The sequence below is a fragment of the Oreochromis aureus genome, linkage group 6 (genome assembly GCF_013358895.1).
Source record: "Oreochromis aureus strain Israel breed Guangdong linkage group 6, ZZ_aureus, whole genome shotgun sequence".
In the NCBI taxonomy this organism is placed as follows: domain Eukaryota; kingdom Metazoa; phylum Chordata; class Actinopteri; order Cichliformes; family Cichlidae; genus Oreochromis; species Oreochromis aureus.
In genome coordinates, this window is record NC_052947.1 from 11,891,591 (window position 1) to 11,917,020 (window position 25,430).

The 25,430-nt window shown below is 42.5% G+C and overlaps 1 protein-coding gene across 4 annotated transcripts in view; it reads right to left on the reverse strand.

Moving 5' to 3' along the window:
• Positions 1-8,293: 8,293 nt before the first annotated feature.
• LOC116329977 (vascular cell adhesion protein 1-like) overlaps positions 8,294-25,430 on the reverse strand; it is a 53,409-nt gene continuing 36,272 nt past the window's right edge. For 2 of the 4 annotated variants that reach the window (XM_039613812.1, XM_039613811.1), the window contains exon 6: positions 8,303-8,818. In XM_039613812.1, coding sequence (XP_039469746.1) covers positions 8,640-8,818 — 179 coding nt within the window. In that variant the 3' untranslated portion in view covers positions 8,303-8,639. Of the gene's footprint in view, positions 8,819-8,941; positions 9,200-10,055; positions 10,062-25,430 lie in introns of all 4 variants that reach the window. The other 2 variants (XM_039613807.1, XM_039613808.1) reach the window with 2 other exon arrangements.

The window sequence follows — 25,430 nt, forward strand, 5'->3', positions numbered from 1 at the left end:
CCTGTTGCACTTACACCCACCATCATGAAGTGCTTCGAGCGGCTCGTCATGAGACACATCAAGACCCTGCTGCCCCCCTCATTGGACCCACTGCAATTTGCATACCGCCATAACCGCTCAACGGATGACGCCATCTCCACTGCACTCCATCTTGCCCTCACACACTTGGACAAGAAGGACACACACGTTCGAATGCTGTACATAGATTTCAGCTCAGCATTCAACACGATCATCCCCCAACAACTGATCGGAAAGCTGAGCCTGTTGGGCCTGAACACCTCCCTCTGCAACTGGATCCTGGACTTTCTGACCGGAAGGCCTCAGTCAGTACGGATCGGGAACTGCACCTCCAGCACCACCACACTGAGCACTGGGGCCCCACAAGGCTGTGTGCTCAGTCCTCTGCTATTCACACTGCTGACTCATGACTGTGTAGCAACACACAGTTCAAATCACATCATTAAGTTCGCTGATGACACGACCGTGGTGGGTCTCATTAGCAAGAACGACGAGTCAGCGTACAGAGAGGAAGTGCAGAGGCTAACGGACTGGTGTAAAGACAACAACCTGTCTCTGAATGTTGACAAGACAAAAGAGATGGTTGTTGACTTTAGGAGGACACGAGGCGACCATTCACCGCTGAGCATCAACGGCTCCTCTGTGGAGATCGTCGACAGCACCAAATTTCTGGGCGTCCACCTGGAGAAGGACCTCGGCTGGTCCCTCAACACCAGCTTCCTGCACAAGAAAGCCCAACAGCGTCTCTTCTTTCTGAGAAGACTGAGAAAGGCCCAGCTTCCACCACCGATCCTGACCACCTTCTATAGAGGAACTATCGAGAGCATCCTGAGCGGCTGTATCACTGCCTGGTTTGGGAACTGTGCCATATCGGACCGCAAGACCCTACAGCGGATAGTGGGAACAGCAGAGAAGATCATCGGGGTCTCTCTCCCCTCTATTAAGGACATCTACACCACACGCTGCATTCGCAAAGCCACCAGCATTGTGGCTGATTGGACACACCCCTCTCACACACTCTTCACACTCCTGCCATCTGGAAAAAGGTACCAAAGCATTCGGGCACACACATCCAGACTGTGCAACAGCTTCTTTCCACAAGCCATCCTTCTCCTCAACAAAAAGGGACTGGACTGATAAACACACACACACACACACACACACACACACTATCACTCAGCTCAACTCAACTACCTCTGTGGACTTACACATCAACCTGTAAATGCTCTTTTTGCACAATATTTTTATGTTTACTGTTCCTGCACTACCTACATACCAAGTATGTTTACTGTTTCCTTTGCACTACCTACCTAGTTAGATAGTTAGTTTTAGTTAGATAGTTAGTTTTTGTTAATTTATGTTGTAAATTTATGTTGCATGTAGCACCTTGGCCCTGGAGGAACGTTGTTTCGCTTCACTGTGTACAAACTGTATATGGTTGAAGTGACAATAAAGCTAACTTGACTTGACTTGACTTGATCTTGCAGAGTAAAAATACAACCACTACAACAACACAACAAAACAACCACTAGAGGGCAAACTGCAGAACAGAAAATACCTAATGCCAGCATATAGGGCTTTGAAGCGTGATGTCACTGGAGGTGGGCCACGCCCCCTTCCGCCATGACAGTAGGCAAGACACAGGATACAGCTTCAGCTATGGTTCGTACGTGTTGTGTTGTCAGTTGCAACGTTAGATCACACGATCGTGAAGGCAAGAAGCTGGATAATGGGCTCTCTTTTCATCGTTTTCCATCCTGGAGGCAACGTGAGGGATCCCATGTATCCGATATTACTAAACAAAGACGTCAGGCTTGCATTGCAGCGGTGAGACGAGCCGATCGAATTCTGTGCAATCCCCAGCTTTTTGTTGGTTTGCTCTCCGCATTTTCTTTCCGGTGAGTTCTAAATTAATTCATATAACTCTTAAAAGGCTTTTAGTGTTTTTTCAATGTGCTGAGGTCATAGATAATGAGATAAAAAATGCTAATGTGTGATGCTGCAGAACCACGTCATGTCATCATGTCGACTGAGTAGCTTATGATTTAGCATTATTGCAGGCAAACCAGCATATGAAATGGATGTAACAAATCCAGACTGGGCACCAACACTGCACATGGGCCTCTAAAAACATACTAAATTGCTTTCATTGTACACTAATCCGCACATAACTTCCAGATGAATCACACACCTGTCATTGGAATATTGGTGTACATTTACCTTATGTGTATGCACTAATTTTATCTTACAGGCTTTTGTTATCCAACTGCAGAGTCTGAAGGTGTGCCCCGTGCAGAAGTGATCGATGAAGATCTGACAGAAGACCAACAACAAAATCACCATGTCATGGAGGCAGTTGTGTTGGACAAGTGGAGGTTGAGGTACCAGCTGCAAATGTGGACAGTGGCGATCGGACAGACAGCATCACGGAAGCTAAAGGTTTGCTGTCTTTTGGTGAATATGTGCCCCAGTGCGGTTGTCAAACCAGCGCCAAATGAAACTTGCTCTTGTTGAGTATTCATAAAGCTGTTGTGTTGCATGTGTAGTTCATTGTAAATAATTGTACTTTGTGTGAAGTAGTTTCAATAAAACAGAAAAGAATAGTATATTTGTTTGTTTTTTATTCTTGATCTGTTCACATGTACTTAGCAAGTACATAAAAATGAAATGCAAACTATTTACATGGCAACACAATGCTGGCATCAATCTTGAACCACAAAATGAAACATTACAGGCTATTTAGAGCAGCACGTTGTTTGAAGAAGTATTTCCCAACAAGTTCAGGAAGACACACTTTAAGAAAGAAGTCTTGTGCTTGCTTTAAACGTGGTTCCCAGAAATCCACATTAGGGAAGATGCGTATCACAGCAAGGTCTCTCTGTGTCCACACAACGAGGTCACAGTGGTTGGCGCCGGTAATAAAGATTTGTGTTTGTACCTGACAGTAGTGTATCCAGTAATGGTGACAAATCCTCCAGCGTTGCAATAGGACTCTGCCTTTTTTGCGATCGCCTCCTTTTGCCTTTGAGAGGCAAAAGGAGGCGATACCCAATATGCTGGCTCGTCTGTTACAGTTCTGGTGCCTCTGATACGCACTGTAGCCTTGACTTTAAACAAAAGAGCAGCGACATGGGTGCAGGTCTCTGCAACTCCTGCCATGCATGTGCAGTGAGCAGCCTCAACCCTCCCATTGGTGCTCACAATGACCCATGGCTGTAATGCAGTTTCATTCAGTCGTTGTTAGTGCAGTACCTGAAACACACAAAAACCACTTTTAATAAAAAGTCTGTAATGACCCAGGCTAATATAGATGGGTTGACTGTACGTGCAAATCAGAAACTGTAACAAGGAAGTTGTTTAGAAAGTTATCAAGTTTAAACCGACTTACCTTTGTCTTAACGACAACGTACTCGCAGCGTGGAGGCATAAAGATGGACAAATCTTGCACCCAGCCGTTCGTGAATTGGATGTGGGCCTCCAGGGATTTATAATTCTTAAACTGGTTTGCTGTGTATGCGCTGAGTCCACAGACAAGGTATGCGAAGATATCGGGATAGGACAAAGGCGGTAGGTCGTCTGGATTTCCACTCCACTTCCTTATTTCATACGGGTCCACATTACCGATGCACGCAATTTTTTCAAAGTACTGTCTCTTGGCGTCTGGGCGCAATCGGTCGCGATACAGCCCTCTGTCTTTTGCGCTGATTTTGAGCATGGTTCTGGCAGTCCCGATTCCAACACTCCAACACTGTGCGCTTGTTTTGCTTTCTAGCCTACTGACATGGCGCCGCGATCCCACAATGCACTGCGGCGTGACGTCAACTCCAAAGCCCTATTTAGTGTCGCCACATTTATTCCTCGACACAGCCTGAGCTCCAGGCAAGCTTTCTTGTCATTTCTATAAGTAGATTTTAGGAACAGTCTTCTTGAAGCTCTTCTTTGGATGTTGGCTGCTTTCCAGTTTTCTGTCAAGTAGAGGTGAGGCATATGTCATGTAGTTTTGAACTTATTCAAGCAGTTTTGCTGAGTTTACCAAATAAAAGGATATAAAGGAAATGAAACACCAAGTTGAATTTGTTTTGATAGTTTTGCAGTTCATCATGAACTCTTGTGACCATAAAAACACAGGAGGGCAGATGTTTCCTCTGGAAGTGTTTTTATATGCGCAGATTTTCCCCATGGCAACTTGGAAAAAAAGCGTGCTGTCAGGCTTGTTCATCAGAAGTTCTTGTTGTGCACATGACTGTGAGGGATTACGACATAAAGGAAACGCCTGCTTTAATCGCAGCCTCAGAGGAAAGCAATGCATTCCTTCCAAAGGGATTTAATTTCTGATTTTCAGAATGTCAAGCTACTTTAATGTGTAGCTCAGGCGGTAAAGGAGGTCATCTACAAATCGGAAGGTTGGTGGTTTGATTCTTGGCTTCCCCCTAATCTGCATGCCAAATATCCGTAGGCAAGATACTAACCCAGGGGTCGGCAACCCTAGGCACGCGTGGTTAACTGATGGCACGACCATAGCTGGACTGGCCATACTGGGCATTAGCTCGGTGGGCTGATGGTGATTTTTCGTTTTTATGGGCTGATGATTTTTTTTTTTTTTTTTGTGGATTGGCCAGATGCTGACCCGTGTATAAAAATAAGTCAGTTGTTTGGCGGTGGCTATGGCGGGGCTTCCAAAGATTCAGTAACATTAGCAAGTGGTGGAGGCCAGCAGGTGGATGAAGGAAAGGGGAGGCAGGAGGAGAAGAGAACTGAGGCGGGGCCGGTCCGAGTGTCAGATGAACTGAACGTCAAGTAAGAAGTTATGACCTGCAGTCTATCTGGGTCAGATATAAACCAAGTTTAGGTGTAGTTTATTTTCGCTGTGGTGACCTTTTACAGTCAGTTACAATAACTCGTACTGCGTACTAGCTAGCATGACGGAGTTTCTATACAGCTGGGTGGGTGCTATGATGTTAGTGATAGGGGGGGACAAGGAAATACTTTCTTATTCTCATTTAAAATGTCTCGCTTTTATTAAATAATTATCTGCATCTTACAACCAAAGTTTTTATCTGACGTAAAATGTATAGAAATCATACATATACCAACAAGACAGTGTACATCACTGTCACAACAGCATTTGTTTTCATTCAAAGGCTTTATGAATTTAATACCTGGTGGGCCGGTCTCTAAGCAAAATGCCTGGGCTGATTTTTTTGTCCCAGTCCAGTCCTGGGCATGACATGCAGTGAATTAATCTGAGAAGGTGCATTAAAAAATAAATGGCCAGGCCAGCGGTGCACATCGCAAATTAGCTTGCATAGACACTTAGTTGTGCTGCTTCTTAATGACGGTATCTTAGCTAACAACCCCAACTACCAGATTCAACTTGTAATTGGCTAAAAATAACTTAGCCTACTGGTGAGAGGGACGTTGTTAGCTGGCAGTTTTTTCAAGCGATATTGAAATTTCCACTTTCCAACACTTCAAATGCTTCAGGAGCTTTCCACTCAGCGCAGCATCAGCACCACGGAAATACACTGATACATCCGTAGACTCGAGACAGAATTCACAATGCGTTTTTGGAACTTTCAGGTGTATGGACCAATGTTTTCTTTTCTGATCAAACCAGAAAGCTTTAATGAGCAGCTAGATTTGTCTCGCATTAACTGGCTGAGTTAATGCCAGTTAATGCGACATCGACGCAGCTGGTATCCATAGCTGTGCGTGTTCATGGAGCTTGCATTTTCACCTGCTGGACATCACTACATGACAAGTTTGACTGTCTTCAGAACATTGCAGAGGCCTTATTGACAGTATTTGCCTCTACATATCTGTGTGAGCAGATTTTCTCTCACATGAGTTTCCTCAGGTAGCTGTCTGAATGCTGGACACTCGGAGACCTGTGTCTCTGAGTGGGAGACCAAAGATCACATTAACATGTGTATCTCTGTAATAACAAACATGCCATATTCGCTCAGTTTATTTTTCTTATCATTGTTGTGAGGAGACCATAAATAGCATTTGCATTTTCTGTTGTACACTTCATTCGCTGTTATGGATAAAAAGTGTCTTTTTTTTGTTTCAAAATAGCTGATAACTATTCACTGATAGCTGCCAACATCTGTGAACAAATTTAATTCTATAAAGTGGCTCTATATAGTGTGTAACTGTTAATATAGAGTGTTATTAAATTTATTGCTAATGCAATCATATGGCACATTGACTTCTGAGGAAATTTTAGATGGCACTCGTTATCAGAAAGGTTGCCTACCCCTGTACTAACCCTATGCTGCTCTCCGATGCATTCATCGGAGTGTGAATGTGTATGAATGTTAGATAGGCACTAACAGCTAAGAAAAAGTGCTTGTGTGATTGGGTGAATAAATTAGTTGTATAAAGTGCTTTGAGTGCTCAGATAGAGTAGAAAAGCGCTATATAAAAACCAGTCCATCTACCATTTCATGATTTATTAATTTGTTACATGGTAGCTATTTATAAACATCGGAGAAGAATATTGTTTTGCTGAGAAAAAATGGTTACATGTGTTACTTTTTATCTATTCATCCAGTAGCTCAAGATAATGGAGATCCTATCAGGCTTGCGGGTGGCTGCTGGAGCCTATCTTAGCTTTCATGGGATGAGAAGCGGGGTACACCCTGAACAGGCTGCTGGTGTATCGCAGGGCTAAAAGTGTACAATATGAAAGGTCTTTAAAGAACAGCTAAACAGCCAGGCCTCACACACTGAAGTGATTCCAACAATAACAAACACAAGGGAGGGCATTAGACCAGCCTTAATTATGTTTAGCATGAGATATATTTTAAGTGGTTTACAAGCATTACTTATTTCATCAGCGGGGGAGAAGCAGACTTTCTACTGGGGCTTACACAGGACTGAGACAAGTCTAACGTAAGAAGACAAGTTGGATGTTGAAGGAGGTTTGGGTGTGCTTTTTATCAGTTATGATGTTCTTTCAGTGAATAAGCATGACATGATAAGAAAAACCAGGCTTCATGCCCTCTTTTTTTTCTTCCTGTGAGGCTGTGTAACAGTTCAAGGAAAAAGCTGGTGACATCCTGTGTTTTCAGTCTGTATCGACACAGGAACTTTTAATTCCACACTCAGTACTAGTGATGTGTCGGTCACGAACAACACGGGTCTTAGAGCCGGGTCTTTGAAGTGAACGACGCGAGCCGTGGGTTTTTTTCCCCTTTCTCTCACCCTCTCTCTCTCGCACCTTTTTTCCGCTTCACTCTGCACGCGAGCCTTGTGCTTTGCGCTGGGAAGAGGGGGGAGGGGCGGTAGTTACACTCCCTGTAGCACAGGAACAGAGCGGGAGGGAAAGAGAGAGAAAGAGAGCCAGGGACAACAACGTCACATTAGAAAGGTATAGTAATCATCCACAACTATTTTCAGTTGTGGATGACAAAGGATTCAGAAAGTTCATTCATGCAGGCTCATATGAGAGAGAATATGCATGTTCTTTTTGTTTTCATATTTTAATTTATATTTAATTGTGTTGTGGTTTGCAGTGTTTTGTGTTGTTTCACTTTAAATTTGTTTAAAAGGAGAAAGCTTAAAATTTAAATAGTTAAAAGTTGAAATGTGAATAGCTGGTTTATGTATTATATGATTTATTTATTACATTTTATGTGGAGTGAATAAATAAAAGTATATTTACCGTGGCCGCTAGAGAAAAGCACTCCAAAACACGTAAAAACTCCAAAACACGTAAAAACTCCAAAACATGTACAAACTCCAAAACACATACAAAAGACAACAGAAGTGCTCCAGGATGCTAGGCGCAGTGTTGAGCTTTTGTTACCTAGTGGCTACACAAGCCAGGAAGTACTAACGACCGAATTTGGTGTGTGGTAGTAACATGTAAATGAACATTTTTTTAAATTATTTGATTATATATGAGTGCTTTTGTATAAATACACAAGCAATACATATATGCTTTCAATTGTGTAATTTAAGTGATCTAGGTAGCTCTGTTTTGGAAGTTCAGTTAACGCTAGAAATGTGTTTTGGAGTTTGTACGTGCTTTGTCTTTAGGGGCCACCGCATATATTTATATATAAACATATATAAATAAAACCACTTTTTTTTTACATTAGTAATTCCTTTTGTGCCTAATTTTATATTATTGTTAATAATAAATTAATTAAAGCAACAAAACAACCTGAAGAGCCGGTTGGGAGCCGAAAGAGCCGGCTCTTTTTAGTGAGTCGAGCCGAAAGAGCCGGTTCTCTAAAAAGAGCCGGAAATCCCATCACTACTCAGTACAGTGAAATATAGAGATCACTCCTTAAAAGCTACAATCCAAGACCTACGATTTAAGGCAGCATATTTACAAGAAGTGACTGCAGAACTGCTGCTGACTGCATTACAGTACCTTGAAAGCAGAAGCTTTATAAAAGAGGAAGGAGCTTTTTTTCCATTCAGTATTTAGGTCACCGGTCACGTCACTTAAAGTCTTCATTTCATGCTGTCATTTTTGTTGTTTGGTGTCATCAGATGTCATCAGTAGAGGGAGGTAGCCACTACCTCAATCAAACCTGGCAAATTAACTTCAAGAATTAGGCAGCACCTAATGTCAAAGAAACAGCTCCAGACTGTTTGTCCACAGTTCAGACATTCTCGCAGTTTTGCAGAGGCAAGGCAGTGTGCTTAGGGAACCGTAAAACATCCTTTAGGTTGTAGCTTCCCTTTCGGTTTTGTTTATAGAAACGACAACATAGCACACAAAGTATGAAGACAAACAGAACAGCTGCAGTTACCCCAGCTATTATCCGTATCAAGGGGGAAGCTGCAGAGTTGGGAAAGGGGTTTGGTAAAGAAAACAGAAAAAGAGAATATTTTAAATTAGTCAAACAGAAAATACCCAAACACTGCTTGAATTGAAACTGTGAAAAACAAACCAAAATCTCACCTTGTACATCAATTTTAAACTCCTTGGTGACAGTCCCTACTGTGTTGCTCACAGTGCAGATATACTGTCCTTCTTGCTCAAAGCCGACAGATTTAATAGTGAGAACGCTGCCACTGTAGGAAGCTGAGCTATTTACTGGGAATGTCCAGGTGTATGAGGGCCTGGGGTTTCCCACAAACGAGCAGTTCAGGTGTAGAGCATCTCCTTCTGTGACTGTGATATCATCTGGATTTGGTGGCCCTATTAGCTCAGGTCCATCTGTGTGATTATTGAAGGAAAAAAAGAACAAAACATTTAGCAAAACAAACAATTTTGGAAGAGAAATTTCATATGGGGAAACATGGGCCTGTTTTCACAGTTGCGCAATTTTGTTAATTTCTGTAACTTTTCATCTGTGATAACTGACAGAGAAAAATTTTAACACTTTGGAAAAGTTAAACAGATTATTCACTAACATAATATACAGCAGAAAGTGGAAAGCACTGTCCACAGTTCAGCCCACTTTGCTTCATTTCTACTCTGTTAGATTTCAAAGGATCATATTTTACCAGTTTGTCCAGTTCATGATGTTTAACTGCTCTACTTACTTTGCAGGTTAATGCTCGCCACACTAAACATCTGACATAAAGTTTATATTACATGCAGTGTGACATTAAGAGGTCAGTCTGATAGTTTAGAGAGTTATTCAAGCCATATGACACTCTGAAAGGAGTGGATGATTTTTTCTGGAGTAGCTTTAACTTAATAAAAAGAACAGACTTTTCTTTCTTGAAGATTTGTTGCAGTCAATTGCTTCCAGATTTAAATTGATATATACTAAAAAAATTTCATTTAGGGTTTAAACAGAGTTACTATTATTTTTTTAAGGTTCACAAACAAAGTTGAGTTCTATTCTTGGTCTCTACAAACACACTGAGTATTTTAGTTTTTAGCAGCTAAATCCTCCACTATGTTCATCAGCTTGTGTCAGTCAATGGTTTGTTGATGATGCTTTTTAGAGCCTGTTCATTAACAGTGATGAGAGCTGTGAGGAAGAATTAAAACAGTAAAGTAATGGGACATAAAACCAAACCAGTGACATGAAACATGCTCAAAATGTCAAACTCTGAGGAACAGTGAAGGTCTCACTCACGGGTTTCTTATGTTCACTGTTGGACTGTAGGTGACCCAGTGCTGTGTTTCCTCTGTAGAAGGTCACAGTGAGGCTTTGAACAGGAGCTACGTTCTGTACGCTACACTGCAGGGTGTACTGCTGATTCTCAAACATCATCCCAGTGTGGTTTACAAAGCTGATGGAGACACTTTCTGGAGGCTCTGAGAAGACAGGGAAAGAAAGAGTAACACAGATAGATGTTAGTCAGTAACTGCTGAGAGTACGAATCCATCTAACTGTGTATTAATACCAGTGTTGGGACTAACGCGTTATTAAGTAACGCGTTACAGTAACTACGTTATTATTGTGGTAACGAGCACGGTAACTAGTTATTATGCCAAAACCAGGAACGCGTTACTCGTTACTGGGATTTAGATAGGCTCGTTACTCGTTACTTCGTGTGGTGGATATCGCGGAGCTTCCACAGATTCAATAACATTAGCAAGTGGTGGAAGCCAGCAGGTGGATGAAAGAAAAGGGAGGCAAGAGGAGAGACCAAGCGGCCGCCGGTCCGGCGTGTCAGGTGAACTGAACTTCAGGTAAGAAGTTATGACCTGCAGTCTATCAGAGTCAGATATAAACCAAGTTTAGGTGGAGTTTATTTTCGGTATGCTGACATTTTCGTACTGCGTGCTAGCTAGCATGATGGAGTTTCTATACAGCTGGGTGGGTGCTATGTGTTATTGATGTTGAACTTTATTTTGTTCATACGGTTAATTATTAGAGTTGCCAACCGTCCCGTAAAAAACAGAATCGTCTGGTATTCAGAGAAAATATTACGTGTTTCGTACTGAGGTGAAAAGGAACACAGTTTGTCCCGGACTTCAGCTACAATGAAAAAGACACAAAGCTGAAGCTGCACAGCTGCCTCTTCTTCTCTCATTCTCTCCCGTTTCTACTTCAATCACGAAACTGATCAATGATCAGCTGATCGGCTTTTCTCTCTTCTTTATTTATCGCCCACTTTGCGCCAGAAAGAGGAAACCAGCAGATGTCGCGCTAAACAACAGCAGCACGTTTAAGGTTGATCAGCTGTTGTTAGAATTTATTTAATATTAATTTCTAGTATCAGCTGATGTTTGTTGGAGCCACAGCTGTAAAGCTGCTGGTCATGATATCAGTTTGGTTATCTGGTGAGAGGGAAACATGCAGATGAAACCAGGAGATGTCCTTACTGAATCATCAGAGCTGAACAGGTGATGTAGAAACAGGTTTACCTTTTAGGTGACATGAATGAGTTGAAGGGAAGTTATGAACTGTTTCTGAGAGACAAATAACACCAGGTTCCTTTTCTATGTAGCTGACAGCTGGTAACTGTGTGGGGGCGGGTCTAGCAAAGTGTTGCCAGGGGCCAGGTAGGGCATTAACAGGGGAAAGGGGGACAAGGAAATACTTTTCTTTATTATTCTCATTTAAAATATCTAGCTTTTAAAAAAATAATTATCCGAGTCTTACAACAAACAATTGATAGATTGATACATATATACCATCAGAACAGTGTAAATCACTGTCACAACAGTGTTTGTTTTCATTCATAGGCTTTATGATTTTTCCTATAATGGTGGGCCGGTCTCTAGTCAAAATGCCCGGGACGATTTTTTTGTCCCAGTCCAGCTCTGTGTGCAGCTCATCTGCAGTCTGGTGTTACCTACATCTTCCCTACATCTTCCTATTCAGAAGGCAGAATTTCTGAGTTCTGAGTACAATCAAAAGCACCACGACTGCAGTTTTTGTGTTGGATGTAAAAAGCAGGCTAGAATCATGGCGGCGGTCAACGACGGTCCAGGCGTGGGATTTCTCTCATGGAAATGTGCACATTATTTTTTCCTTTGGCACAGTGCACTTGTGGCAAGTAAGCAAGATAGAAGTCTGACAATCTTGCTGGGTATCCAGTTACAGAAGCAACACATTAACAAGAGAATTCTGAGTAAAACCAAAGTTACTTTCCCTAGTAACTAGTTACTTTGAAAGTAACGAGTAACTTGAAGTAACTGAGTTACTTTTTTAGAGAAGTAACTAGTAATGTAACTAAGTTACTAATTTAAAGTAACTTACCCAACACTGATTAATACAAAGAGATCAAATTCTGATTATAAATGATGCAAAATTCACTACAAAGTCTGATGTTCGAAAGTAAGCATACTTACGATAGATGGTTATATTCAGAGTGCTACTACACTGATCACCAATATTAGTGATATAATAGCACTCGACAGATATGTCCCATTCAGTCAGTCTGTCAACCGTCCAGAACATCGTGGTTCCATTTTTTGTAACTTCTCCCACAGCGTGCTCCAAACCAAAAACATCTCCACTGCAGTCCTTCTGACATACAACACATGTAAAATTGGCTGGGTCACCGTACTTCACTACCAGTGCAGATGGAGTGAACACAGGATGCTCTGTGCAGCTAGAACCTGCAAGAAAAAACAAAACAAAACATTACATGCAATTATTTGCAAGGAAAATGTTTACCATCCATCCTGGTCACCTCAGCTGCTCCTTTCGATGTAGAGTTGCACCAGGTCCAATCTGAGCCCGTCACAAATGACTGAAGTCTGCACCCTGTCTGAGGATGAGCTTTTTCCATGTACAGGAGATAATGAAGGTGTCCATGAAGCAGGTGGGAGAAATTCCCATGAAAGTGAAAAGTTAAGAAGTAAAAACATCGATCAGCTGACTGTGACAAATATCAGCATGTTGAAAATATGTGATCCCCTCAACTGTGATAACGTTTGACTATATTTGAAACTGTCGATCTCCTGGGATTCACATTTCAGTTACTCTGAAAGATGTGATGAACAAAAAATGTGTCGTGAGCAGCACTTCTGCAGAGAGACACCGTCTTGTTGAGGCCAGAGGAGAAAGGGCAGACTATGATCATTTAGATTTCTCCTGCAACTGTGCTGGACAGAAAAGCATCTGTCCTCGAGGCTACGGCTGCACAAATGCATGTTGGGTTTCAACAAGCCAAAAAACAGAAATCAGAGGCTGCAGAGAGACAGGCAAACCAAACCTGGACAGCTGAAGGTTTCCAACATCTTTTGGACTCAAGAGCAAGAAGAGCCGAGGCTGTTTTAGAGCTAATTGAGGCCCTGCTAAGCATTTAAGTGATAACTGAGTTTGCTTGAGCAGTTAACTATGATAATTAATTATCAATTAGATTAATTAGATTGTCTTATAGTAACTTTTAGATTTGACTTGAATCTTCCAGCTTTGTGTGTCATAAAGACATAGTCACCCTGTTCTACACAGTAACCACAGATACAGAGAGAGATGAGAAATTCTGATGTTTGACTGTGTGGAGAGATTATGAGAACCCAAATGCAGACACTTGAAATCATGAGTGGGTTTGAACAAAAGGCGAGCCGTTTATTTGGGCTGAATGAAAATATAAATAAGAGGCAAATGAGAACAGAGACTTAACTAACAAACTAAACTGCATGAACTAAAGCTAAACACTAAACACAGAACACGGAACACGAGACCTGGATGTGGGAACATGGAGTGAGAAACACATGGGAACTGTCAGGTTTTGTGTCGTGTGGAGGCGAGGAAGTGACCCAAACGCAGGACTCATGGATAGTGGAGAACTGAAGATGGTTTATTATGAAGCGTGGATGAACAGGGCAGGAACGAAAGGACTGACTGACTGAAAGACTGAATGGCTGGCTGAACTGAACACAGGCGGAAACGACAACATAACATCAATGACACGACAGTGAACGAGTGGAAACAGAGGACTTAAATACACAGACTGATGAGGATGATAATGAGAGACCGGTGAGTACACAGCTGAACATAATCTGGCCAATAACACAAGAGACGAGCTGACACAGGAAAAACAGGAAGTGAGAACATAGATGTGGCAACATAATGTAAACATTACCTAAATGTGACAAAACTGAAAACACTGGGTCACCGACCCAGGAACCCTGACAGTACCCCCCCCCCCCTTCAAAGGCCGGCACCCGACGGCCGAAAGAGAAAAAACACCAGAACAGGGCGGGCGGAGGGGGCCCAGGATGGAGGGACGGAGTCCAAAGAGATACAGTTCAGGCGGACGGCCAAGTGGCTGGTGGCCGAGACGAGACAGTTTGGGCGGGCGGCCACGTGGCCGGCTGTGACGCTGGAGGTGATCCGGTGGGCGGCCGCAAGGAAGGTGGTGGCGGCCGCTGAGAAGGTCCGGTGGGCGGCCGCGAGGAAGGCGGCGGCGACGTTCAGAACGTGGCTTGGGCGACGACGTGGCAGCCGCAGGACCAGGCGAGGCCAACGCAGAGGCAGAAGCTGGACTGTGCGAAGCCGAGGCTGGACCAGGCGAAGCAGAAGCTGGAGCCGAGGCTGGACCAGGCGATGGCATGGGAGCCGGCGGTGGCGACGCAGAAGCTGGAGCCGAGGCTGGGCCAGGAGGCGCGGAGGCCCCTGGCTGGAGACAGGCTGGGCCAGGAGGTGCGGAAACCCCTGGCTGAGGAGCAGCCCGGCCAGGGGGCGCGGAAACCCCTGGCTGATGAGCGGCCGGGCCAGTGGGTGCGGAAACCCCTGGCTGAGGAGCGGGAGAGCTCACAGCTGGCTCTGGATGCTGTGGATGCTTCGGGTCCGGGAACTGAAATGGATGGTGAATGAGTGACTGGACTACAGAAGACTGGACTACAGACGATGAGAGAACGGGTGACTGAACTACAGGATGCTGGATGGCAGACTGAACTGGCTGGACAGGCTGGAGGACGGGCGACTGGATGACAGACTGGACAGGCTGGAGAGGACAAGACTGGAGGACAGGAGACTGAGCTATAGGGGCCTGAGGAACAGGAGACTGAGCTACAGGGGCCTGAGGAACGGGAGACTGGGCTGGAGCGGGCTGGACTGACTGGGCTGGACTGACTGGAGTGGAGCGGGCTGGACTGACTGGGCTGGAGCGGGCTGGACTGACTGGAGTGGAGCGGGCTGGACTGACTGGAGTGGAGGCTGAACAGCAGGCGAGTGAACTGACTGGAGTGGAGGCTGAACAGCAGGCAAGTGAACTGACTGGAGTGGGGGTGCTAAGGGACGAACAGAGGTGGGTGAGGCTGACGACGGAGCTGAGGTTGTGACGGAGATAAAGCTACAGCCTGGGCTAGTAAAGCTGGTGCCTGAGCAGGGGAAACCTCAGCTAGCCTAACCAGGGATAGTGCAAGGGCGTGAAAGGCTGGATCAGGAGGTGGATGAAGTGGTGGACTGACGGGTGGAGAGGCTAACTCTTCTGAGCCTTTAGGGAGGTCAGGCTGAGTTCTGGCTGCCCTCAGCCTGGGCGCTGGGACAGGCACGGGAGGTGGCTGGACACCAGTCACCCCCACCCGAGAAACAGGAGCGGGTGTGGGTGGCTGGACACCAGTCACCCCCACCCGAGAAACAGGAGTGGGTGTGGAGGTAGACTGGGTCACAGCTGCCCTCCTCCTGGGAGCTGGCACTGGTGTGGGTGTAGGCTGACTGATAGGAGTAGAAATAACGAGTGGGTGAGCGATACTGACAGGTTTAGGTGACTGGGTATTTCCAACAGTGGCCTGAGCTGATGAAACTGGAACAGGCTGACAGGTTCTTCCCAGTCCACATCATCCTCCAGGAGGGAAGCACCCCACGGATCGGAGATGAGTCTATTATTAGTTTTAAGTGGAGGATCAAATGAGGAGGGTGGAAATCAGTCCATTTTAGGGCGGCGTGTGCACCGCTTTCTCCGTGAAGAGGAAGCGGCCGGGGTAAACAGCGAAGCCTTTGGTGCGGTAGCCTCTGTTGAGCCGAGGTGGGAGGCGGAGCCGCTGTGCCGGGGCGAGGTTGAAGGTCCGGTGAATGAGGTAGATGGCGTGTGAGCGAGGAGTGGACCCGCGAGGGAGGGAGCCGCCGAAGCGCGGCACGAAATGCCCACTCTCCGCGGCAGATGCTCCGGTGCAGGTGGGGCAGCAGGTGGGAGAACGAGGCGTCTCCGAGGCCCGCCCAGAGCCAGGCGAGTTCCCTCGAAGATGTGCTCTCGCTCCGCGAAGAGCCGCTGTTTCTCCTTGAGCTCCTCCGCCCAAACGGAGAGCGCTGCCTCCTGCCGCTCAAAAAGGTCCAAGTCCGCTGGCTGGCTGAACTGAACACAGGTGGAAACGACAACATAACATCAATGACACGACAGTGAACGAGTGGAAACAGAGGACTTAAATACACAGACTGATGAGGATGATAATGAGAGACCGGTGAGTACACAGCTGAACATAATCTGGCCAATAACACAAGAGACGAGCTGACACAGGAAAAACAGGAAGTGAGAACATAGATGTGGCAACATAATGTAAACATAACCTAAACGTGACAAAACTGAAAACACTGGGTCACCGACCCAGGAACCCTGACAGGAACACAGCTGGGACGAATAGACATAACAACACAGGGGAAGCAAAACTAAACACACTGAACACGGGACCAGAGAGTGTCAAAATAAAACAGGAAACACACTAAGATGAAGACTAAGACACGCGCCTGACATAGGGGTCGGGAGGACAGAACGCACATGGACACAAGACAGACTGTGGAGACAAAGGAAGGACACACAAAGAGGGAAACTTGGAAACAGTTACGGGAGACGAGACATGGAGGGAGCAAGACCAAACACAGACACGACTGGGGAAACACAGAGGACATGACAGACTGTCACAGGAGACGCAGGAAAGAGACAGAGACCAAAAAATACAGACAAACATAAACTCAACAGCATAAAAGAACTGAATTCAAGACAAAACTGAATACAATTGAACTTAAAACATGTTCACGATGTAATGGAAGGAAACATGAACACAAAATAACACAAAGCATTAGGGGAGCATGCTGAAACCTAAATATCCTGATAACGCAAAGCATCATAAATCAATAGTAAAACTCAAAACTCTCAAACCATGACATGTGAACGTTAAATAAACCAACAAAATTGATACATGATACAGAGCCTGCCTGATGTAGCTCTCAGGCTTTGCTCCATTAGCTAAGAAAGTGGTTAATACAGTAATATATACTTACAGTATATGACCTGATATGTTATGCACTGTCTGAACCTTAAAAGGATATAGATGATAACTATTACAAGAAAAATAAGGCACAATACTGATAAAAGTAAATTAAGAAAATTACAATAAAAATATATATATTGTGAAACAATACATGTAAAAATCACATAATTGAATCAATTAATATAATGTACTGTATATAAGATCATTACAAAAAATAGAACTGCCATTTATAAACACAGTAACAAAACTCCACATGTGTGAGAACTTACCGTAGCCTGACACATGAAAGTGACACAGAGAATGCAACAAAGAAACAGCCAAAAATATGCAACAGCAAAACATGATGTTCAGCTGGTGTCATCTAAAAGTGAAGCTGATCAGCTCAGGTCTGAAATTTAAAGGAACTGTTACTGTGTGTGTGTGTGTGTGTGTGTGTGTGTGTGTGTGTGTGTGTGTGTGTGTGTGTTTAGGGGTGATGTCAGACTGGGTGGGAACATCATAAACAAGTGAAGCGATATTGGTTTTACAAACACCAGATACAAAATGCAAACTAAATTACTTCATCAAAATAATTTACATGATAAGTTTACACACACTCATCATGGATGTGAAACTTGTGGTAATTTGTGGGTTTTTAGCAATTTCTTTGAACTGTTCTTTTTCCTGGGTGCAATGATTGTACAGCACACGCTGTTAAAAAACAAACAAACAACAATTGGGTCACAAGTTTGAATTTATTTTAGACTTTATTCAGTCTGCACAGGGCCAGAGTTTACATACAAACTGAAATATACATGTCTACATATCTCTACACATCATTGCACAAGCACTTAATAACAACAACAACAATAATGTACTTCAGTAACCTCATAACTCATAACTATTCACTGTCAGTCTGCACACTGCTGATTTGCACATCTTTTTAATTTTGATTTTTAACTTTTATACTTGACTTTTAAATTTAGTTTTATTCTTTTATCTGGTCGGCAGTTGGACAGCTATAAGCATTTCACTGCATGTCATATTGTGTATGACTAGGGATGGGTATCGTTTAGGTTTTATCCGATACCAGTACCAAACCGGTACTTTTGAAACGGTGCCGGTGCTTAAACGGTGCTCGAACCAGTGCTTAAAGAATGGAAAACACAAACTTGACCTAAAACCTCTCATTTCTAGCTGTTTTTTTGTAAAAAGATAACAATGTTAGCCTTTTCTGCAGCTATAGGACATATATGGTATCACTCTTGGCTGGAAGCAGTGCTTAAACAATGGAAAAAACACAAACTTTGTCCAAAAACCTCTCATGTTTAGCTGTTTCCCACTTTTTCTTTGGTCATTTTAGCCTTTTTGGCCAGTGTGACGGGAGTATCTGCCATCAAACAAGAAGATAGCCGCATATAACTATGACGGTGTTTGCTAGTTCACCTTACATGCATTAATGTAATAACGTGGTTAGCCTACTCAACATAAATTACACATGTACAACATTAAGCTACTCACGCAGAGGAGAACGGCTGCTGCTGCCATCATCATCCGTCATCATTTCTGCTACACTGACAGGGCTAGGGGCCAGGACTCTACTCTTCGGGTTCTTGGGGGATGTTGCTAACTCCGGGTCCGATAACAGGCACCACACCCGCAGTAGATGTGCACGGTGTGAGGTCTCGCAGCAAGCTATCAAATACGGTGCATTTCTCGGCTTTTAATTAAAGCGCTATGCGTCGCCAGGTGTTTCATCAGATTTGAGGTGTTACCTCCTTTGACAGTATCACAGTATCAGCTTAAAGCACTTGTTGCAGGCTGCTGAGTTTGCATCTTTTGCTGTGAAGTACAGCCAGACTTTTGACCGCTTCGCCTTGGGCATTTTTAATCTGTAGCTCTGCTCTAAAAGAACGTACGTACCTGGCCCCGCCTACTGCTACTATGCTCGGAAACATAAAATGATTGGCTAGAATTCAAAGTGTATGACATCTCAGGGAAAATAGCACTGAAATAAAGCACCGAAATGTGCGCTGCTTTTCGGTCTGGTTACTACCGTTTATGTCAGATCATGGCACCGGATACCGGTACCCATCCCTATGTATGATTGTGTATATAACAACATTTTTTTTTAATTTGATTTGATATATACACACTCACATCTGTAATAACTGGTTCTGAAGGTTATACAAAGTATTTTAACTTGACAAGGCCTATTAATGTCTCACAGAGTGAGAGGTGTGGTACACCCTGGAAAGGTCGTCATTTTGATGCAGGGAAAAAGAGCAGTTCAAAGAAATCGTTAAAAGCCCCCAAATACAATGGCATTAATGCTCACGATGAGTGCTATTAGATGAGAGAAAGTAACATTTTATTAAATTAAAAATCACACAGAACAAAAACTAAGGTAATATATAAAAATATGTTTTATGTAAAAAAATAAAAAAGTTATCTAAGTTCAAACATTTTCACATTCTAAAAAGTGCGTTCTATGAGCTGTAAAGAACTTTTCACATATAACTGAAGCTGATAAGGCAAAACCACAGGAAGGGTGTTTGTGTTCATGTACCAGTGTTGTCAGCATTTGAATTTATTTTTAGAGACAGCTCATGAAGTTCAAAAATATTTTAGGGAGGGCCAACACCAAAACAGCTAAGCAAACAAAACCAACCAAAACATGCTAGAGCTCAGAGCAGAGGTCTGTACCATGAATCAGGATTTGGAGATTAGGGTAACATCAGCTTTAAGCCTGGGTAACTTTGCTGCAGACAGGCTGTACAAGTATTTCAAGTATAACATAAAATGAACAAGACAAAAACATTTATTGCAAACAGGTTAAATTGCGGTTTATCAGACATATATTATTTCCAAAATAGAATAATAATGTTGGTTTAACCTAAGGTAACTAAATACACTCAACATAATAAGTTTAATGAATTGTCTTAATCTTATCTAAGTACCAACAACACTGTACATGGAAAATGCCTTCAGGTGACTTTTGTTGTGATTTGGCGCTATATAAATGAAATTGAATTGAATTGAAATCTACACCTATTCAAACACATAGTCAGTGGGAAATACACTCACATCCACACCCTTCTTCAAAGGTCTTATGTATGCAAATGTGTAGGACTGCTGTCTTACATTTGGGCAATATCTCTAAAATTAGAAACATCCTGTAGCAGAGTGAGGCTGAAAAACTAGTTTCATTATTATCAAGTTGTCCTAAAAACAGCTGAAAAGTCTTCAGTTGATCCAAAATGCTGCAGTAAGAGTCCTTCTCATCAAATAATCAGGCCCCATATTTTATTAAAAACCTTATAGTACTGTATCACCCCATTACAGCACTTGCTCTCAGACTTACTTCTGTTTCCTAGAGTATTTAAAAGTGAAATGGGAGGCAGAGCATTCAGCTTTCAGGCCCCTCTTCTGTGGAACCAGCTTCCAGTTTGGATCTGGGAGAGAGACACTATCTCTACTTTTTAAGATTAGGCTTAAAAGTTTCATATAGTTAGGACTGGATCAGGTGGCCTTGAAGCCTCCCTTAGTTATGCTGCAATAGGTCTAGGCTGATGGGGGATTCCCATGATGCATTGAATGATTTTCCTTCTCTCACTCATTTTACTCTCACTATGTGTTTCTACACCTCTCTGCATTTCATTATGAGTTATTGTTAATCTCTGAGTCTCTTCCACAGCATGTTATTTGTCTTGTCTCCCTCTCCCCAAACGCAACTGGCTCCTGAGCCTGGTTCTGCTGGAGGTTTCTTCCTGTTAAAAGGCAGTTTTTCCTTGCTCCTGTCACCCAAGTGCTTGCTCATAGGGACTTGTAGGAAGTCTTATGATTGTTGGGGTTTTCTTTGTGTTGTTTAGGGTTTTATCATAAAATATAAAGCATACATTCAATTAAAAAAAAAATGAAAGACCAAAAGAAGAAAGAAAAAATGGCTGTGTATATAAGTGTAAGTGGTCTTTGCACAAAAAGACAGATAGAAAACTTATTGATTTAAGATTAATTTATTTATCACTATGCAAAGCTAGGTTGTATATACCATGGCAGATTACAGCAGTGTGAACAGGATATGATTGAGGTATTGTCTATAGTATCATCTGGAGTATGCTTACTGAGCTTTCTGGTCTTGATAGATGAACTATTGAACTATGAAAAACCAACCTTCTGAGCATGCTCCAGGCACGGGGATGGACCATACAGTAGTGCAGTTCGTCCTGATCAGTGATTGGTCAAAAGTCTAGAGTGGAAGAAGGGGAAAAAAAGAGGACTTCTCATTGATCAAAAATGTGCAATGAAGGACACTTCTTTTTTCCATTCTGTCTGTTGTCTTTTTTTCTCTATCAGGTGATGTTTCCAGCTCCTTTATCCCACCTGATGCCTCGGCTGCGTTCTGCGGTCTTCAGCATGATCCCAATGTGTTATTTATTTATTTTTCCTGGTGTACAATGACACGACAGTAAGCATTATCAGTGTACAAACAATAAAAGTATAAATAAATAGTATAGTAAGTATAAATAAAAATAATAGTTTTTACTCCAACATCGATGAGGATTTTCCTTTGGCTCTTTTGAACCAAAACAGGTTGGAAAATCCCCTGAAATTAACAGCAATTGATAATGAATTGCTTTCTTTTCCTCTGTGTTATTATGATGTGCAAAGACTAGCCATAAGAGGAGTCTTTTAGGTTTCCCCGATGAGACGATGTAATTGTTTTACTTTTATACTGTTAAAATGTGAAGGATTATTTATACCATTACACTGTCATTTACAGACAGGCAAGAAATTAAAGGCATACCCTGAACTCTTGACCCCTACACGGAGAGACGTTGTTGCACTTTGCTGCCATGTTAGGGTCCACTTGTCAAAGGGAAAAGAGTCGTAAAATCAGTGTAAAGTTGCTATGAGAGATTATCTTTGTCCTGTGAATAAGTATTTGAAGAGGGGTCACTGAATAGATGGTGTGATCATATACCATGGCTTTCACAGTCACCAGATCTCAACCAAGACTATCTGGGGGAAATTTGACTGACATAAAAGATAGATGATCAATTCCAGGAAACACTGAAGCTGTTGTGGAGGCATGTGTTGTACAAATACTTCACAAACTTGTCTTTGCCACCTGCTTGTACACATTGCTTGTTTGGTTCTGGTCTGTTTCTACATAGTTGTGTCTTCTGAGCCTTTTGGCAGAGAATGCTATTTGTGTGTAACTTAATAAAAAACATATCAAGCATGTTTCTCTTTCTATAGATTGTATTTATACTTGTATGTTTTGTCAGTGGCCTTAGGACTATTGTGATGATGATCCAAAGAAGGTCAGTAAGTCTAAGGCAGATTAAAGCCCAACTTTGGCATTCGTTAAGTGAATCCACAACTCACTGTTACTGTAACACAGGACACTTTATTAAAGCGGATGAAACGGGAATACAGCACTGCAGGATAGTCAGTGAACTTGAATTATGAATGCAATGCGAGGGACTTTACAAAATTAAACTGAGGCTTATTTGTGTTAATGTAGACTTTGTGCAGAATTTAACTGTTTTGATGCCATAAACTTTGTTTAATGTTCTTATGGCATGCATGTTATGTTTATATTACGTGTAAAACTAGTGGCCATCTTTACGGAACTTAATTAACTAGCAACTTACTTAGTCATGACAGAAGCTAATATTTCTGTCCTTACACTGTTTAAATTGTAACCATTTTATTACAACATAAAGCTAACCTTTACACCGTAACTGTAAGCTAGCACCATAAAGACGGTTAAACACACAATATCTACAAATGCATCTCAAAACTGTTGCATCAGCACTCGCTGTATTACTAACACAACCACATTAAAATTACTGACACTCACTGAGTTATTATAGTCACTCTATAAATGCTCTACATTGTATGTTGTTAATGTACATGCTATTTCCTTGTTCATTTACTTTCAGAACATATTCCCACATTGTGATTCCTACTGCTGTCATGGCGCTGTACAAATAAATAAATTCTCAGACTGCATTTGACAGGTGGTATGTGTTCTAACCGACATGCCAGGAAGACACTATTTGAGCTTCAGCCCTGTAGCAGACCCTTTGGCCCAAATGTGCATTGTCCCACCATCTGCCTGGTGGGACGATGCCAGTATGGCAGATTATCAGTCCGGCCCTGCCCACGACTGATAAGCTGATATGAGAAAACCATAGGAAGGGTGCATGTAGTCAGGTTTCCCATTTTTTTTCAGCATCTGAATGTATTTTTATTTTTTTTATTATGTGGTGGCAGATTGCTTTTCTCATGTATTAATCACGTATTTTAACCATATCACTCTAGTATAGTAAGAGCACTCCTGTCACCAGTTTGTATGCATGTGGAATGTGATCACAAGTGGGGCCCAAGTTTTATTGTACCTTTACAGCAGACTAATTTTCCTCTTGAGGGCTCTGCGCATCCTGTTGTAAGGGGGTGACGTTTGGTTGGAGTTTTCCTTGGACTGAAAAGGATTTGTTTATAATTGATCTGCTGTGGAATGTTCTTTGTTTAAGAGTGTCTTTGTTTGCGTATATAAGATGTAAGGGCGGTGTCCACAATTCAGAGATCACCCTAGTGTTTGGCTGGAGTGGGTCTCTCCATATTGCAATATGTTTATTAAATCATTTCAAAATGCTCACTCGGTATGTTGCAGGTTATTGTTAACATTTCCCCAAAAATATATTATTTATTAATATATATAATAATATTTTATTATTATTTATTATAATTTATTATTTATTGGCAAACAGGCAAAGTATTCACATGAAGGTGGATACCAGCTTGAAGATTTGGGAAACTCAGAACCCTGAGTTTTCCAAATGAAAGGTGTTGGCAGCATACATTATGACCAGTCACAACTAGGGATGGGTATCGTTTAGGTTTTATCCGATACCGGTGCCAAACCGGTACTTTTGAAACGATGCCGGTGCTTAAACAGTGCTTGAACCGGTGCTTAAAGAATGGAGAACAAACTTTGTCCAAAAACCTGGGGGAAAACGTTAGAGCACTTATGCAAATATGTGATGTCTTGATCAATCGAGCAGATATTTGAAGTTTACACAGCACCATTCTCGCATGAAAATATCTTAAAAGTTTATTTTGTGACCCAGAAAGAGTAATATTTCAAACTCTGCCACTTTGTGTTCCTCCACCACTGCCTCATTTGAGTTTTGGACGAAATGCATTCTGGGATATTGCATTTTGTCATTTCGAGCTGATTGGAGACCAAAACAGCCAATCAGATTTTTTTGCGTCTGTTAAGGGAAAATTGTACTTAGTAGTCAGTATAAGCTTTTAATGATATAAGTTTAACTGTGATAGAATACTGCATGATGACCTTTTCCTTGCTTAGAACTGATTGTTCTTTATAAAACGTGTTCTGATATTTCTATCTGAATCTTCCCACAGCGATAGTAAGAAGTTGAACAAGCACACACACACACACACACACACGCTCATGTCACTGAACGAATGTATTAATTTCTCTTGTGTATAAATAAAGACAAGTGCAACAACAGAGCGCGCACTTCACAGGGCCCCCTCTGATGTGAGCGCTCTGTAAACGCCCTTGCAAGTCAAAACCTACTGTGTGTGTGTCTTCACTCTTAGACTCTCAGCTGAAGAAGTGTCATTTAGAATAAATCTCTTGACAGCATCCAAGTCTGTGATTGGCTGGTTTTGTGGCACAAATATAACGGTGTACAGAAAGAGTTGAGCGCGCACGGGGAGAAATGTTGAGAGTGCAAGCAACACATTGCGAGCGAGCGCAAATGCAAAAACTGAGCGAGAGGGGCTGCTATTGTGTGTGTGTGTATGGATAATAGCAAACACTGAAATAAATTTTTGCATGCAGCAATGAATTTTGTTCACTCAAATTTAGCTTTTCTTCGCTCAAAATAAATTTCTCCTCAAAATACAACACCTGCACCTGCAAATTTTTTTTACGTGCGCTCAATTTTTTTTTTTTTTTTTACATGCACTCAGAATAGTGGCACAAAAATAACGCCAGTTGCAGTCTAGTGAATCACAGTTAGTTGATCAAACTATGATGCTTATGGCTTACGCATTGCAGGGGAAGGCGTCGTGCGAGGAGGGTGTCCAGGTGGTCTGGGTGAGGAGTGGTAGAGAGAGAGTCCAGAATATACTTGGAGCAACGGCCCTGGCAGGGAGGCAGGCGGGTGAAGGGCCACGATGAAGGGAACGCAACCTGATAGGTGAAAACTCGCATCCAGACTGAGATGTGTATTATTCCAGCTTGTGAAAGGTGACGGCCAGGCATGTACTATGACACAGAGAAAACACTGTGAGT